General features: G+C 40.3%; 1 protein-coding gene across 5 annotated transcripts in view; it reads right to left on the bottom strand.

Moving 5' to 3' along the window:
• Window positions 1-261: 261 nt before the first annotated feature.
• The window catches only part of JMJD1C (jumonji domain containing 1C), a 62,237-nt gene continuing 46,400 nt past the window's right edge, over window positions 262-16,098 (bottom strand). For 4 of the 5 annotated variants that reach the window (XM_080620330.1, XM_080620332.1, XM_080620333.1 and 1 more), the window contains 12 exons: window positions 15,651-15,778; window positions 15,254-15,467; window positions 14,556-14,770; window positions 13,842-14,120; window positions 13,304-13,472; window positions 12,847-12,937; window positions 12,606-12,736; window positions 11,333-11,455; window positions 10,161-10,300; window positions 7,968-8,144; window positions 1,443-1,574; window positions 262-1,096 (listed from right to left, as the gene is read on the bottom strand). In XM_080620330.1, coding sequence (XP_080476456.1) covers window positions 1,007-1,096; window positions 1,443-1,574; window positions 7,968-8,144; window positions 10,161-10,300; window positions 11,333-11,455; window positions 12,606-12,736; window positions 12,847-12,937; window positions 13,304-13,472; window positions 13,842-14,120; window positions 14,556-14,770; window positions 15,254-15,467; window positions 15,651-15,778 — 1,889 coding nt within the window. In that variant the 3' untranslated portion in view covers window positions 262-1,006. Of the gene's footprint in view, window positions 1,097-1,442; window positions 1,575-7,967; window positions 8,145-10,160; window positions 10,301-11,332; window positions 11,456-12,605; window positions 12,737-12,846; window positions 12,938-13,303; window positions 13,473-13,841; window positions 14,121-14,555; window positions 14,771-15,253; window positions 15,468-15,650; window positions 15,779-16,098 lie in introns of those variants that run through there. The other variant, XM_080620334.1, reaches the window with a different exon arrangement.

Below are 16,098 nucleotides of genomic sequence, written 5' to 3'. Positions count from 1 at the left end.
TTATCCTTACGGAGCAGTGCTCAGCACTTTCCCTCGCAGTTTCGCCTCAAACCCGGAGAGGGCAGCGCGGTGCACAGAACCAGGGCAGCACACTGCGAGCGTTCCTACAGGACATGCGGCACTGGGAGCGAGCGACTCATGCTGTCACACACGGGACACAAACGTAAATAGGGAGTACCAGGAGACAAGGTTTGATAAAGTCATTTTAATGGAAAATGTAAAACCCTTTTCAACTTCAATGTACAAAGCATGTGTAACACTTGCACTTTTAACAAATTAAAGCAAGCCAATGTTTTAAAAAAATACATCATTGAATGTATATATGTATATATTTACATAGCATATTAAGTTTAATATTTAGCTTTAAAAGTTCACATAAATTTTACCAAAATGAGACAATTTTTTAAATAAATTACACCTTTTGAAAACGTTTAATTGTACACTGAATAGCTTCAATAAAATACTGAAGTGTTTGTATTTAATATCTACTTTATATACTTTATATTTTACAAAGTTTACAATTATTTGGCAGTAATTTTCAGATTATGACATGACTGCTGTGCGGACTCAGCAAGATCCCAAATGCAGGCAATAGCTGGTGTTTGTGTCCTACTGTCACAGTAACTGTCTCAATGTAGTGAAAAATATCTGAATTATTTTAGCAAACTGTACAAGTCACATTTACATCTGATCAACAATATAGCATAGAATTTTGTGGGTTTTTTTCCAAAAATAAATACATCATCTTAAATCTTTAACATTTCACAAACTTCATGTACATTATAATACAGGACAGCAGAACGCTGCTGAATCGTTTGCAAGTCTAACATGTAATCACAGTGGCTGTGATATGAAGCTATACCATTGCAGTGTCAGTAACAAGTAAATACGATGACTATTTTTTCTTGGCACTGATGGTTTGTGAAGCTTGAATTAGTGTGCATACTGTTCACCTATTAGAGAAAATAACCTCCAGCTGATGTTACCACAAAAAAGCAGAATGCGCTCAGTTTTCATCCATGTCTTCCAGTTCACCTTCGTGAATCTTCAAAGCTCTCACCATTTCCTTAACTGCATGATACAAGATATTTTTAACCTGCAAGAACATTAGACAGATTTTAGTACGGCCTTCCATGAAGGAACTCTGCAAAGTGACTACATTTAGGACTGAGCCCTTATCATAGTGGATGGAAAAACCAGGAAGGCTACATCAAGCCATTGCTAAAGGAAACACCTTCTTACAAATTTCAAAACATAACACAGCATAAATAAAATCAGCAGCTCAAGGGAGAGTCATTTACACCCCTGCATTCATGCTGCTGCTCATTGTTATTCTGTGTGAACAGCAGCAAGGAAGTAGCTCCACGCACTGCTCCGCATTTCAATGAGCCTGAGCATGCCCTGCATTCCCAACAGCTTCCAGAGCAGAATTCATTTCCTACCTGCAGTTTATCATCGTAATTGATTTCTTCCTTTGACAGCCTCAGCTCCTGCGTTAAGTGAAACGACTGTACAAGATGTTCTGGAGACACAAAGTCTTCAGTTACTTGAACGCAGCTGTGAAAATTTTGCACCTATCCAAAATAACAAGAGAAAGAGACTGATAATTAGAACTTTGGAGTTATTCTTTGGCAGAGATACCCAGGATAAGAGTGGGCCTTGAGATCTCTTAAACCACAGGCTTATCAGACTGAAGGGTGTCTCTATACATCTTATGTAAAGAGCAATTAAGTGTATTCATCTGAGATAAGCTAGTTTCTGGCAAAAGGTACACTCTGAACAATGCACATCTGCCTGTGCTTCGGCACTTCTTCCTGTAGTCAGCTCCGACATTCATTCAACATACTCTGATGTGTTGTATTCCACCCTTTTACCAGCTGCACAGGCACTGCTGCCATGTACTACTGCACAGCCATGCCCAAAACACTGCACAGACTGACTCCACAGCAGCCTTGCCCTGCAGGACCTAGCTCCTCGGGCCACGGAGGCATGCTGGAAGCCTGCACTCTGCCAGACACAACTGCCATGTCTGCTGAGAAGGAACTGCCATTGGAAATTAAAAATAAAGTATTTGAACAGAGGGCAGGTTCATAAGGGGGGAAGGAGCAGGTTTTGTTTTCTATAAGCACACTTTCTTACTGGTAAGAGGCAACCACTGAGAGAAATGGACACCACCTCAAGCCACACAGGTCATACCTGGAGGACAGGGGAAAGAAAAAGCCACTTCTTGGTTGTGACCTCACTACCAACTCCTGTTTGTCCTCTTCAGAAATGTACAGCATCAGGTTTTCATCCCTAAACACTTACAAATTACACGTCAAAAACCTTATCTCCCCGAATTCTAACAACTGCTCATGAAATTGTGCAACATCAATTCTGCCTCTTACAGAGGCTGGAGAGACCTTGCCATCCCAGCAAACGCACAGTCCCACCCTGCTCAGCACTGGTGAAGATCTGTCTATTTTAAGCTTGAGCCTAGCAAATGCTGGATTTTTTTAGTGCATACTCAAGAATTTCTATTGTGATACCTGACCTTCTGTCGTGGTTTAAGCCAGTCGGCAAGTCAGCCATGCAGTTTCTACTCCCCCCAACCCCACCCCTCCCCGGGAGGGATGGGGAGGAGACTCAAAAGAATGTAACTCCCACGGGTTGATATAAGAACAGTCCAGTAACTAAGGTATAACACAAATCACTGCTGCTACCATCAATAATAACAGTGATAAGGGAAATAACAAGGGAAGAGAATACGATACCATCTGCCAAACGAGCCCAACCGAACAGAGAGTGCCCTTCCGGGTAACTCCCAGTTATATCCCCGGGCATGACGTGCTGTGGTATGGAATACCTCTTTGGCTAGTTTGGGTCAGGTGTCCTGTCCCTGCTTCCTCCTGGCTTTCCCTCCTCCCTGGCAGAGCATGAGACTCACAAAGTCCTTGGTCAGACCAAACATTGTGACCAGTAGCTGAAAACATCGGTTTTATCAGTACTGTCCCCAGGCCGAAAGTCAAAACCACAGCACTGCACCAGCTACTAAGAAGGAGAAAAAATGACTGCTACTGTTGAACCCAGGACACCTTCAGAAAACCACTGGGGTCTACACAGCTGAGCATGCAGCACTTCATTTGAAACACACTTTCCTCTTCAAAAACACTGAGTCTGCATTTAAAAGGTAATCTGCCCCATTACAGGTGATATCCCAGAGGTAATCCCTAGCTCTACACAAGTGTTGCATATGGAGTTTCTGCGGCCTTGCAGTCATCAAGGACAAAGCAGAGCCATTCCCCCCTGTGAATCAATCACAACAGAAATGCTTCCTGAGAGGAAGAGGGTTTGCTAGTGCCACACAACCCAAGGGCAGGAAGCCAGGAGCAGGAGAACAGCAGCAGAAGCGCCAGCGCTCGGAGGATTTCCTAGAGCTTGGCTGAAACACCCCTGCCCTGTGCAGCCAGCTCCAGCCCACTCCTCCCTCTCAGGCTTCTTGCCTGCTTCAAGTCTCCACCCGCCCTAGTTTTCCTTTCTACCCCCAGCAAATCCCACACCACTCTCTTGACTTTCTCCTGACTGAGACAAGGTTTTACCAATTCCCACCCCCCCACTGCAGAGTGTGCAATATTTGCTGTCCTCTTTCATTTTGCTGTGCTATAAACCTCCTTCCCTTCCAGGGCCTGTCTTACCAGTGTGCAAGTCTTTGCAGCGAAGACAGATTTTACCCAGCCGGTCTGGTACTTAACATGGGAATGCCGAGCTGACAGCCCACAGGCACTTCTATTTATAATAGTTATAATACAAGCTGATACAATGACACACACAAATAAGTATGTTTAGCAATGATTCCCCTGAGGTTTGTAGGGTGAGGATTACAGCACTCTCACGATTGTGCCAGTTCCAGCTGAACAGAAGTAACAGCTTCTCCCCAGCCCATCCCACACAGAAGTGTTCCAGCAGTGGAGAGCTGGAACAGCCTCAAACTTGGGCCAGGACAGGGAAAGGTGAGTGGGCAGGGAGGAAAGGGACATCATCCTCATGGCTGTGCGGTGAGGAGCTGCAGCTGTCTCCCTCCTGTCCTTAACACACTGATATCAGCCATTTCCTGCATGGCTTAGCTCTGGGATCATGCTCAGCCCAGCAGCTCTGCATATGCAACTCCCAGACCTTTATCCTACATCCTTATCACAACATCACCAGGAGGTCACGTTACCTCCAGCATGTTATTTTACAATACATAATCCTGCTGTTAAGTCAAGATAATACCACTACAACATTGTAATAACCTGTTCTACTATGAACAGGTTTCACATGTAGCCTGAACAACACATTTCAATCACCAACTCAAGTACCTCTAGCTTTTAATTTATCACTAAAATACTTTGCAGATTTAGAGTCACCAAATTAAAATCAGAAAAGGCATCCCTAGAGGACAACTGTGATATGGGATGACCCAGAGTGGAGCAGGAGAAAGAGCAAATAGTTCAGAGTAACAGTAAAAAAAACCCCTTTTTTTAGCTGGGTACGTTTCCAAGCAGAGCTAAGGGTTTGCTGTTACAAGCGCCAGAGAGAGAACAAGGCCCAGATGTAAAGCTGAACTCCCCTACTTGTACAGCCAACTAGAAAGGGGAGAAAATCTTCCAGTGCACCAGGCAGAGTACATTCAGGGAAGCATCTGCAGAGGAAACCAGTCCAATGCTGCATCTATTTCTGGTTTCCCCCCAGAGAGCACTTCTTTCCACAAGAGGTACTGACAAGGCTACTCTGACTATCACAGCTCACAGGAGAGGCTCTCCTCCCACTCCACCACTGCAACAGTTTGCCTGTTGAAATGATCACACAGGGCATGTGACTGCTGTCTGGAAGTACACAGGGAAGAAGGGGAAACCTGGGAAGCAAGAGGAATGCTTTACGCTACCATAAAATACTACGAACAAGTTACTTTAAAAGGCATGAATCCATAGCAGCTGAAGAAAAAAAAATAAATCAGTGTATCTATCTAAGAAATGCACACAATCTCCTCCATGTGAGAGCAATAAAATTCTAGACCAGCACGTCAGAAGCAGCAGTGTGACAACAATCTTAACTGGCTCCAGGATGGAAGTGTCTGAGCTCCAGTATGCAGTGACCACAGGCTGCTGGGCTCCCTAATTCCATCCCTCAGCCTAATTTTCTCTGCTCCACAACATTAACGACAAGCAAGTAAAAATAAAAATGTTAACTTACCACCAAATTTAGTATCAACTCTCATCCAATTTTAATTATTAAATATTCATGACGTGCATGTAAATCTGAAACACTTAACATGTAAACTTAACCTGGAATGCATTCTTGTGCAGACTTATTTTTAAGTGTTTAAATGTGCTTTGTATATACGAAGTGCTGGTGCTGATCCTTAAGGTCAGTATTTATGCATCTCTATATAGAAAGTACTATACAAGTACATGAAAGAACACGATGCTTTCATTTCCTCCTACGTGGCAGATTCACAGGAACTTCTTACTGAAGATGAAAAGGGTCTCAGCTTCACCCACTAACATTTAAAACCACCATGTTATTATTCCTTTGGTGCCAGAAGCTAGAATATTACCACTTCAAAAGCAACCTGGAGTTTAAAGCCAAAGAGATAAAGATAGGAGTGATCTTATTTTTGGTTCTTAAACCTATGAACTGCAGGAAAGCCTGGAACGGTCTTCCTACTTCATGTTTTACCTTCTTTATACCTTTATATGCCACATGCTACACAAACGGATTTCCCAGTATGTTTGTTATTTTCTGTGGGCTCCTTTTTCACTCTTGTATCTGGGATATCTCCCGTGTTTCAAGAGAACAGAGTAAGGCTGCTAGAGGACAAAACACATGACTCTGGGTGTCCTAACTGATTTAGCCTAAGAGCAGCCAAGAATAACATCAATGCCAAACGTTCTTTGTGAAGCCATGTCATGCCCTGGAGACATGGTACAGGGAAAGGCAATCTACAACAAACCAAGACCTGGTCACCTGGGTTGTTTTGGGTTTTTTTTTTATTTTCGTTTTTTTTTTCTTTCTTTTGCCAGAAAACAACTCCAAACAGATCACCCAGGGTTAACATACGACCATGTGAAACCATCTAAAGACTCACTGCAATGACAAAGAAGTCTAGTTTTCTAAGGTATCTGTTGCTTTCAATGCCCCAACAACTGACACAGCCAGCAGACAGTGAGGGACGTAACACCTGTCATTACTACAACCCTGTAATTTTTTTTCCCAGAGAAAACCCTACTGCTCTGGTCATGGTGACATGATAAGCCATCGCTTCCTCTCTGCTCAGAAAAGACAGCAGATGGAAGCTTATCTGCAGATCGAAACCAAGCAGCATCTTCTTCAGAAAGGCCTGGCCCTCCTTGAACCCAGGTGGAGATCAACGATAAATCTTTAACAGCAAGATGGTTTACAGCTCCTACTACAGGGTGGGGATGCTCCTCATTCCTTGATAGTCAGCTACCTAATTAGTGGTGCTTGAAAGCTGGCAAGACAGCAAGAAAGCAGGCTCTATTTCCTGTTGAAACAGGGAAGGGCTCATGGAGTGAAGAAAGAAATAAATCTAGAACTGCCTCCAAATCATATCTGAACAATCATATTTTCTTCCTCTTTTCACCAAGCAGTCTGCAGACTATGAGTAAAAAATAGATCAAGAGGAGCATGACCAGCAGGTCGAAGGAGGTGATCCTGCCCCTCTACTCTGCTCTCGTGAGACCTCACTTGGAGTATTCGGTACAGTTCTGGCATCCTCAACATAAAAAGGACATGGAACTGTTGGAACAAGTCCAGAGGAGGTTCACGAGGATGATCAGGGGAGTGAAGATAGGCTGAGAAAGTTGGGGCTGCTCAGCCTGGAGAAGAGAAGGCGTGGAGACCTCATAGCAGCCTTCCAGTATCTGAAGGGGGCCTACAAGGATGCTGGGGATGGACTCTTCCTTAGGGACTGTAGTGACATAACAAGGGGTAACGGGTTGAAACTTAACCAGGGGAAGTTTAGATTGGATATAAGGAAGAAATTCTTTACTGTTAGGGTGGTGAGGCACTGGAATGGGTTGCCCAGGGAGGTTGTGAATGCTCCATCCCTGGTGGTGTTCAAGGTCAGGTTGGATGAGGCCTTGAGTGGCATAGTTTAGTGGGAGGTGCCCCTGTCCATGGCAGGGGGGTTGGAACTAGATGATCTTAAGGTCCTTTCCAACCCTAACTATTCTATGATTCTATGATTCTAAAATGAAGTAAACAAACCCTATGTGCTAGGGGAGGATGAAGCTTGCCACATATTCATACTGCTTCTTGAGAACTGCCCTACTGGCAGTACTTCTTCTTACGTAACTAAGAATCAAACCCTCCCGGCTGCTGCAAAGGTGGTATCACACTTTCTGAAGGTGAGGAAAGCTGAAGGGTCAGCGATGACTCCTGGTGATTGATGTACCTTTTGTGTAAAAAGTAACTTAATGTGGAGTGCGAAAACAACCTCCAAATCCTGTTACAGAAACATCTCGTTACATCCTGTTTCTACAATTCTCCTATGGATGAAGGCAGAAACAATGACACATGATATCCAGATATTTTTATCTGCTTGGGTTGCTCTCCCTGCTTCCCCTGTGTTTAGGTTAACTTTCAGTTTAGAATTAAAAAAAATACTAACCTGACTTTGCCCTAACTATACCAGTTTATTTAGAAATCTGCTAATGAAATGTGGAAAAAAGTGGTGAGTAATAGTGTGCTCATTTTTCATTTTAAAGGAAAAAAGGAACAATATAATTTCAAGTACTCAAGTTGCTCTAGGTTAGTACTGGCTGGTCATCTATGCAAACAGATGTACCTTATTATAAATACCTATACACTAACCAGTAAGAAAATAAAATCTAATTTCAGTACAGGTGTAGTTATGTCCTTGAAAAAAGTTATTTTATTGTATTTATGGTTATTTAATCCTGTGCCTTTAAACAAATGTACGTTACCTGATGCAGTGCTCCTGCTGGTAGAATAATAGCATCACCAAGAAACTGAATAACCGTACACGTTTTCACTCCATATTCTTCAAGCAGTCTTTGGCGAAGCTTTTTGTTCACATACCAACTCTGATCACGTATTGGATCATGCTCTGGTAAAAGGTCTAGGCCTTGCTCTTTTGCTATCTGTAAGTAGAGAAAAGATCCCAAGTTGCTTTCAGAAGAAGCTGAACTTTTTTGCTGATGAGTTGTAAGCATACCTAACTTCACGAAGCAACACTTAACTACTGTGTTCCCAATACCCAAATGAGACTTTAGTTAGGGATTCAAAGGAACCTCAAAAGACTGGGAAGTCCCACTAAGCTGAAGACATCTACAGGACTTCCATTCTAAAGTGTAAAACTCTGAAGAACTCGGCACAACAATCTATTAATAAGCAACATGCTTTGTGTGACTTCTTCCATAAAGAAAATAAAATCTGACCTCAAGAGTTCCTATGCTGTCAATTCCTCAAGCTCACAACCTTCAGTTTTGACACTGACACACAACACCAGCTCAGGGAAAAAAAGCCCAGCGGACAGAACTAAGGGTCATATGGTGCTGGGCAACTCTGCTTGAGAAAGGGGCTGGACTAAAGGACTTCAAGAGGTCCCCTTTCAATCTCAACCACTCTGTGACAAGAAGCTATTTTCCTACCATCCCGTCAAGGAATCCATAAAAAAAAAAACGGACATTAAAAAAAAAAAAAAAAACAAAAAAAACACAACAACTTGCTGACAGCCGTAGACTTAACTGCAACAACCATTTGTCATCAAGCTAACCACAGAGGAACAAATATTACCCTTAATCTACTGCTAATTGCCAGTCCTAGTGACTGAAGATAAAAACCACATCACTAATCCACCTGTCATGACACAGGGGCCAATTATCTTATATTTTTATGCATATTTATATTAAATATACTTATTATGATGCAGAGCTTGAAACTGTTGTGTTATCACCTTTCTTCTGTACTAATAAGATACTGAGATTTTCTCTTATCAGCAGGTGAAGTGGTCCAAAGGTCTAGTCATCAACTAATCTCCAATTCACTATTTCAAAAACACCACACCACAAATACAAGTGGCAGCAAATGACAAACTTTGTACTATATAGCATCTTAAGTGCTTCGGCTTTGAACCTGCTGCTCTCAAAGAGTTCCACAGTATCCCCTAATTGCTCTGAAAGAAACTCTGAATAGTACCCCCATCTGTCCACCTATTCCATTGCATTTATGATTCGGTTCACAACTCTCTTTTCCAAAGGGGAAAAAGAAAAAAAAAAAAAGAAGAGCCACCATCTACTTTATGAGCATGTACTTTGTGAATGAACAGAAAAGCCTCGCTGTGTAATTCATCATCTCCTGGAATTAGCTTTATTTTATTTACTAATGCTCAATTTTCCCCCCAGTTCAGCTTGCCAAAGAGAAATGATCGAGTTACCAGAGGACAGCTGCCCTGGGACTGAAACAGTGCCTCATTGTCCAAGAGAATTTTTAGTGCTAAATTTCTCGGGCTCTTCCTGCTCACAGTAGAGACCTTTGGCCTCTGGCTTGTTTATGGACCCCTTTGGTCTAGCCCATTAAAATGTATCTGATTTTTTTTCCCACAGCAGAAGACAGTGAAGACTTCTTTTCCTTGTGGGACCACTTCAGTGATATTTTAGTATTTCTCTCGTCCATCAGGACTGCCTTCTAGAACATGAAAGCATGCTGAAGACAGGGTACAGAAAACAGCTTCTATGATGGTATCGCTAAATTTAATGCCATCAATGGATATTCGTCCTACATGGTAATGACCTGAAAGGTTCTGCTGTGGTTCTAAGGAAGGCTGCCAAAGGAAGATCTGCACTGTAGCTAACGCTGAACAAGTCTGCTGCCCTTGGGTGCATTATCCCCCACCGTTTCCATCTTCGCTAAGAGCCAAGGCATGTTCTTTGATCTCCTGAGCCTCCAGAGTTTGCAGGCTACCTGTAACTCTTGAGAAGTGAATATGTACCATGTTATACCATTTATTTGTTGATGATGTGGCAGGTCAATTATAATTTAAGTGCTAGAAAACATTTTGCTTCCTTTCCTCCTTTCCCTAAGCACAGGGGTTTGTAGTTTTTGCCAGCCCTCTTTGATTTACCAGTTACTTAGAAAATACATATTATGAATCTAACCTTTTGCAGGAACTCCCTTATCTTGTCAGCATCTTTGCCAGCATAAATGTGCCATAAAGCACCAGGTAATTCACTTGAATCTTTCAACCGCTTCCTTAAAAGATCATCCAAATCTTCCTCTTCCAACTTCTTCAAAACTCCTATGATTCAACAAAAATGTTCTGTTTAAGTGAGACAGAGCAAGAACTTGAACTAAACACCTTCTTTTCAAATTTTTTATGTGAGATTGAGCAGATCAAAGTTTCCTCAATACAACAGAAGCTCCCAGGTTTGGTGTTCGTACAGAATATGAATGCCAAAAAGTTAAAAAAAAAAAAAAAATTATTTTTAAGGTAACTTTTTTACATATTTTTGATTTGACAAACACATTTTCCCCACCTGAAATAAACAAGCAAGGCTGGCACCAAAAAATTACAGATGAAAAAGGCATCTTCCTACAGTCAGCAAAAGCAGTGTTTTACGTGCTGCTCTGCAGCAGCTAGTCAAGAGGCCAGAGCTCTCCCAGTATGCTCAAGTTTGGCTGCAATTAACTCAGTGCACACACAATTGAAAACAAAGCAAATTAAACACAGCAAACCTTACTGCAGCTGTATTAGTCACACCCAAAATCTACATTTGCTAATTATGGAATAAGAGGATGAAAGAATAAGGGGAGAGAAACAAAGCTATTTTAGTGATTTAAAGACTGTTTCACATAAGCAATAAACCTCATACAGACAAGCAACATATACCAATTTCAGCTCTCTGGTGCTGAAAAATTACATTACAGTCCAAATCCAATAGAGCAAACACAGTGCATCCAGAGGCAGCAGAATAAACACAAGCTCTGGCAAATACATCATCCTGACATAACTGTTAGAACTACCACAGCTTCCAGAGAAAATTCTTCATCTTGCACTTTCATTAGCTCTGCCAGTACTAGTACAGGAATAGTACATCAATTATAGGTAATGGCAAAAAAAAGTGAAAGGAGTTTGAAATGCCGTATCATAATTCATGAACTGCAGTGTATTTTATGAAAAATTAATGTGTGTGCAAATTCTTGAAAGAAAGAAACTTTCAGGTTTAAGTACTTATGGACATATCTTTCATCTACTTCAGAAGAACAGCATCAATTTTAAAAGTGGCAGATCATTCAGTCCACCTACACCTCTTACAAAGTGTGTGTTTACCTGATTTGGAAAGTACTCCATTTCCTTTTGCTATGCCAACATAAACAAGGATGTTCACGACATCAGAAACTTCAATATGCAGATTTGTGGTTCCTATATCATGGTCTTTAGTAGCAGCCACACCTATGTAACAGGGTAAAATTAAGATTTGTTATATTGTATATTCACCTTCAAATAGAAATACGCAACAACAACTGAGAAAAGATTTCTAAAAGTACAATAAACATCACAGAAAAGCATCTTATGTACAGGCAGGATTTAATGTGAAAATACTGAAATATACAAACATGCTTCTGTTTCACTTGCTACTTTTAGCAGAGACCTTGAGATATCTTTTAGCCCAGGTTAACTGTCCCTACATAGCAGTTGTGTCCGAACAAAGCACATTTCAGCAGAACAGTCAATGACATTCCCTGATGACTGCATTCCTTCCCAGCCTTTCAAGTTGTTCAGGGCAGAATATAAGTACAGTGAATACACATGGTTATTGAATCAATTCAAATTTGTCACTTTTATGCCTGGCTGCAATCAGAGCTCTTAATCCGAAGAAATCCCCAAGCAAAGAGGAAAATAAATTCCAGTTCTAAGAGGTGAAAACATACACGCTTAAGTCAAAAGAACATTTCAGAACCTTGTTCAGAACCTTGTTCTGCTTGCCTTGCAGCAGTATTACATGGAAGTATCACCAATGAGTCAGTTCTTCAGACCCATGCCTTGATCACTATTGTTAGTATGTTTATTTAAAGGACATCTGGAGAACTTTTTAAATCAAATCCATCACATCACAAATTACAACTAATTTATTGTCCTATTGCAACAATTTGTGAAACAGAACTGAACAAATGTGTTTGGAAAAGAAGGAGCAGCTGGAAAAGGTCTGAGAGAAACAATCTTTTCGAAACAGGTTCCTGAGTGTACGGCACACAATACAAATGCAAATTATGAAAAATACACTGAGATTTACGTATGATCAGAATCATGAGTACAGTAGCACTTCAGGAAGTATTTTGCCATACAGCATTACTAAAGACAGGCTAACAATTCATATGCTTCAGAAGACAGTAACAGCACAAGAAAGATAGAAAGAAATTTAGAAACAAATAAAACTCTCATGTCTGAGGTGCATGTACGGTTAATATGCAAGTCACTCAAGTATTTCTCCTACAGTCAGTGAATTATTATCTCCAAGTAAGCTCAGATTTCTATCAAGCATAGTAACATTCTACACTTTTCAGGGAAGAGGTAAACTGCAACAATTCTAGGGCATACTCACCGTATGCACTGCATAGTCTGGGTCCCAAATCTGGACGGACAAAAAATCCTGGCAGATGAGAAGCCAAGTTTAGTTTTCCTTCTGGACTACAATATTCAGGCAAGGGTAAACTTTTTAGTAAGTCCTCATATCTGGAGGAGAAAAGAAAGAAGAAAGTAATTGAATTTCTGTCATTACATAGAGAGAAAAAAAAACCAACATGGAGGTTGATTTAAGAGTATCTAATATTAAACTCAAATACCTTGCTGGCATCATAGCCTTGAAATCTTCACCAGAAGGCCAATCTTTCAGTTTTAGTAGAGCTGTCTCCCCATTTTTTATTTTCTGCCGTTCTGCAAGTAACATAGAAATTACTCGAAACTAATTCACTTGTAGGTGTTTCAGTTCTCCGTGAAATGCGAGCTAATTAATTTTGAGACTTGAGAATGATACATAACAAACTCAACTACTCAAGGCACAATGACATTTTAGTTGGACCTAACTAGTATATTAATCCACCTTTCACTTCTGCAAAGGACCAAAATCAACGTTTCCGTCACGTTCTCTGGAAACAGACTACCTAGATCTTTCTCTTCAAATCTTCTTTAAAACTTTTTTTAAAGTTTCTTTGAAGCCTCCAGATCCACAAAGGATGTTTTTAACTATTTCTAACACTGTGTTCAGAATCAACAGAATAAAATACATTCAAAGTAACGTACTTGAAACATCTTCAAAACCATCCCAGAACTCCTTGACGTTGGTGTTTGAAATAATACTGTCTTTGCAATTCAAGATATCAGCTTGCTGGTTTCCAAAATCTAGACTAATGGACTCAGCTTTCCACAGGCTGAAGTTCATTTTCTTATGCATACCGGACACTAGAACAGGCTGTAAAAATTAAATAGAATTTAAAAATTAATTCTTATCCTTCAACTAACCTGGAATACAAATACAGCTGAAACACACACTGAAGACCCTGCTGATCTGTTAACACTTCCTCAAAAAACAACCATACCCATGATGTTATACACACATATTTTTGCATTTTCAATCTCCATAACAGTAATTTCTCATTACCAGCAGTTAACTGAAGTTTAAACTACATAAGGTCCATATACAGGCTACACCCGACAAGCCTTTGCCCAATGCTAACAATACATTTTCAGACATGGAGTTAGGCAAACTTTATCCTTTAAACACAGCTCTCCCAGAGTTTATACTGAGGTCATTTCATAGACCAAATGACTCAATACCTACCCTTCCTTGTTTCCAGCACTCTTTGAAGAGCTTCCAGTTGTTGCTGTTTTTATGGTCTCTGAGCCACAAAACATGTTTATCACAGATCCATGAATACTGAATGTCACTGTACCGTTTACTGCAGTCATCCTGAATACATTTTTTATCATCCTTTGGCTCATCTTTTATTTCAGATTTTACATTTATCTTTGGTGCTCTATTTGGTGGAATCTTGTTTTCTACTACTGAAGCAATTATGTCATCAAGAATGTTTGGCATAGTCCTTCCACTCTTGCCACTCTATCATAGCAAACAAATGTATGATTAAACAATGTAAAAACAAATAAAGTTAATGCACTTCCTTTGGCAGTAGAATAACAACATTTCATTACCAATTAGAACTCTGCAGTTATCTACTTCCTTTGTAGAAAACTGCATGCATCCTTACACAGAAAAAGTTAGAAATATACAGTTATTACAAAGCTCAATATATAGGAATCTTCCTTTACTTCACAGGTTAAGGCTTTACCTAACTTCACAGATGTTGTATGAATCCATTATCACTATATGTAACAAATATAAATATTAATGCCAAGTGTGCACACACACACAATGTTTTAATTATAAATGAGCTTTTAAAGCAATACAGCTATTATTTTAACTACAATGTACCAAAATAAATGACAGAGACTTGCAAATCCTGATATAAAAATCATGCATCTTGTCAACACTTACTGTTGTTCCTGTAGAGTAAACTGGAGCAAAAGCAATACCAGCATCTGTAGAACCTAGACGGAGTTTGCCTGCTGTTGTAGTTAATAAATCCCGTAACGTTGAGCCCTGCTCATTGTTCTGGGATGCAGGAGGAGAGCTTTTACAGTTTTGGGACTCCAAATTATCCTGGTCTTTCTCTTCCTTTGAATGTTTTCCAGAAGGACATTCTTTGTTCTCTAAAACAAAAATTATCATTTGAAGTTTACACTGTTGTATTACCATGCAGGCATAGTAACACCACCAGTATCCTGTATATTATAGTGGTGGTGGTAATATACTGTAGCACTAGCACTTCATTCACCTGAAAACATACCAGAGAATGAACTAGATCCTTCAAAATACAGTGAAACAGTGTGACCCTGAAAACGCCACCCTCAGCATTTCAGACATGCAGCTGAGTATCTGTCACAAATGAGAGATCCTGTAGCTGGAAAATACTGCCACATCACACAAGCATTCCAATAGTGGTTCTTCTGGTAAGATGACTCTGACGTCACCAGGAGAAGGCATTGCAGTTTCAAGATTAAAATTAAGGGGGAAAAGAACATCATCTCTTCTTCTGTTGAACAGAAAACTGTGATTTTTTTTCCTAATTCAATTATCTATCACTGGTGCCCCTAAAGTCATGGATATATGACATGAGAGTTTCAAACATATACCTTTCTTTTCTTCTCTGGCTTTCTGCTCTGCAAGATCAGCTAACCAATGCAGTGGTGACTGCGATTCAGGTGGTGTTAACTTGCTGTCTGTGCTTACATCACTCCTTGGACTTGCATTACCATTTGTCTCAGACTTTTGAGGAGTATTCTGCTGTTGAGACTCAGGCATGCACAGAGAAATTTTATTACTGTGGTTTAGGACATTCTGCAAAACCTGTAAGGAACAAATTTATTTTTAAATATGTAACTTTCCCTTAACATATTTCAAAGACAAGGTGCTAGTATTTAACCATCATATATGCAAATTAAAATACAATTTCTGTCACTCAAAACCAAAAATCCACAAGAATAGGAACACCTGAATAAACTGCAATGTATACACATATTTTAGACTCACCTGAGACACACCATTCATCGCAGGAAGCTTGCCAGCTTGTGTGCTCTGCTTGCTGGTACACTGACAATGGGATTTGATTTCAAATTTTTCTCTAATATTGTGCATAGCATCCAAAAGATCTGTCAAAACTAGAAGACAAGAAGAAAACCATCAGCAGCTCTCAGTCATTTTGTCACCCTCTTTACAGTACACACCATGATGCCAAAATGCCATCTCTAAACCTTTTTAAAATACAGACTTGTAGAATTGCTGAATTTAACACTCAAAAATATCATAAAAGTACTGTCCAGTTTACCTTAAAGGTTGTGCAGAAAGAGACAAGGTCTTTCATTAAATAATTGCACACTACTCTTCTGAATAATCTAACCTTCACTCTGCATTCCTATTGCATGGTGCACACCAAGCAAGTCAGTCACTCATTATTTACTCCTCATTGTTCAATGGGTGC

Source organism: Psittacula echo (assembly GCF_963264785.1).
Source record: "Psittacula echo genome assembly, chromosome: 6".
NCBI lineage: Eukaryota > Metazoa > Chordata > Aves > Psittaciformes > Psittacidae > Psittacula > Psittacula echo.
The sequence above is the reverse complement of the archived record's forward strand: the minus strand, read 5'-3'. Positions and strand labels throughout refer to the sequence as shown.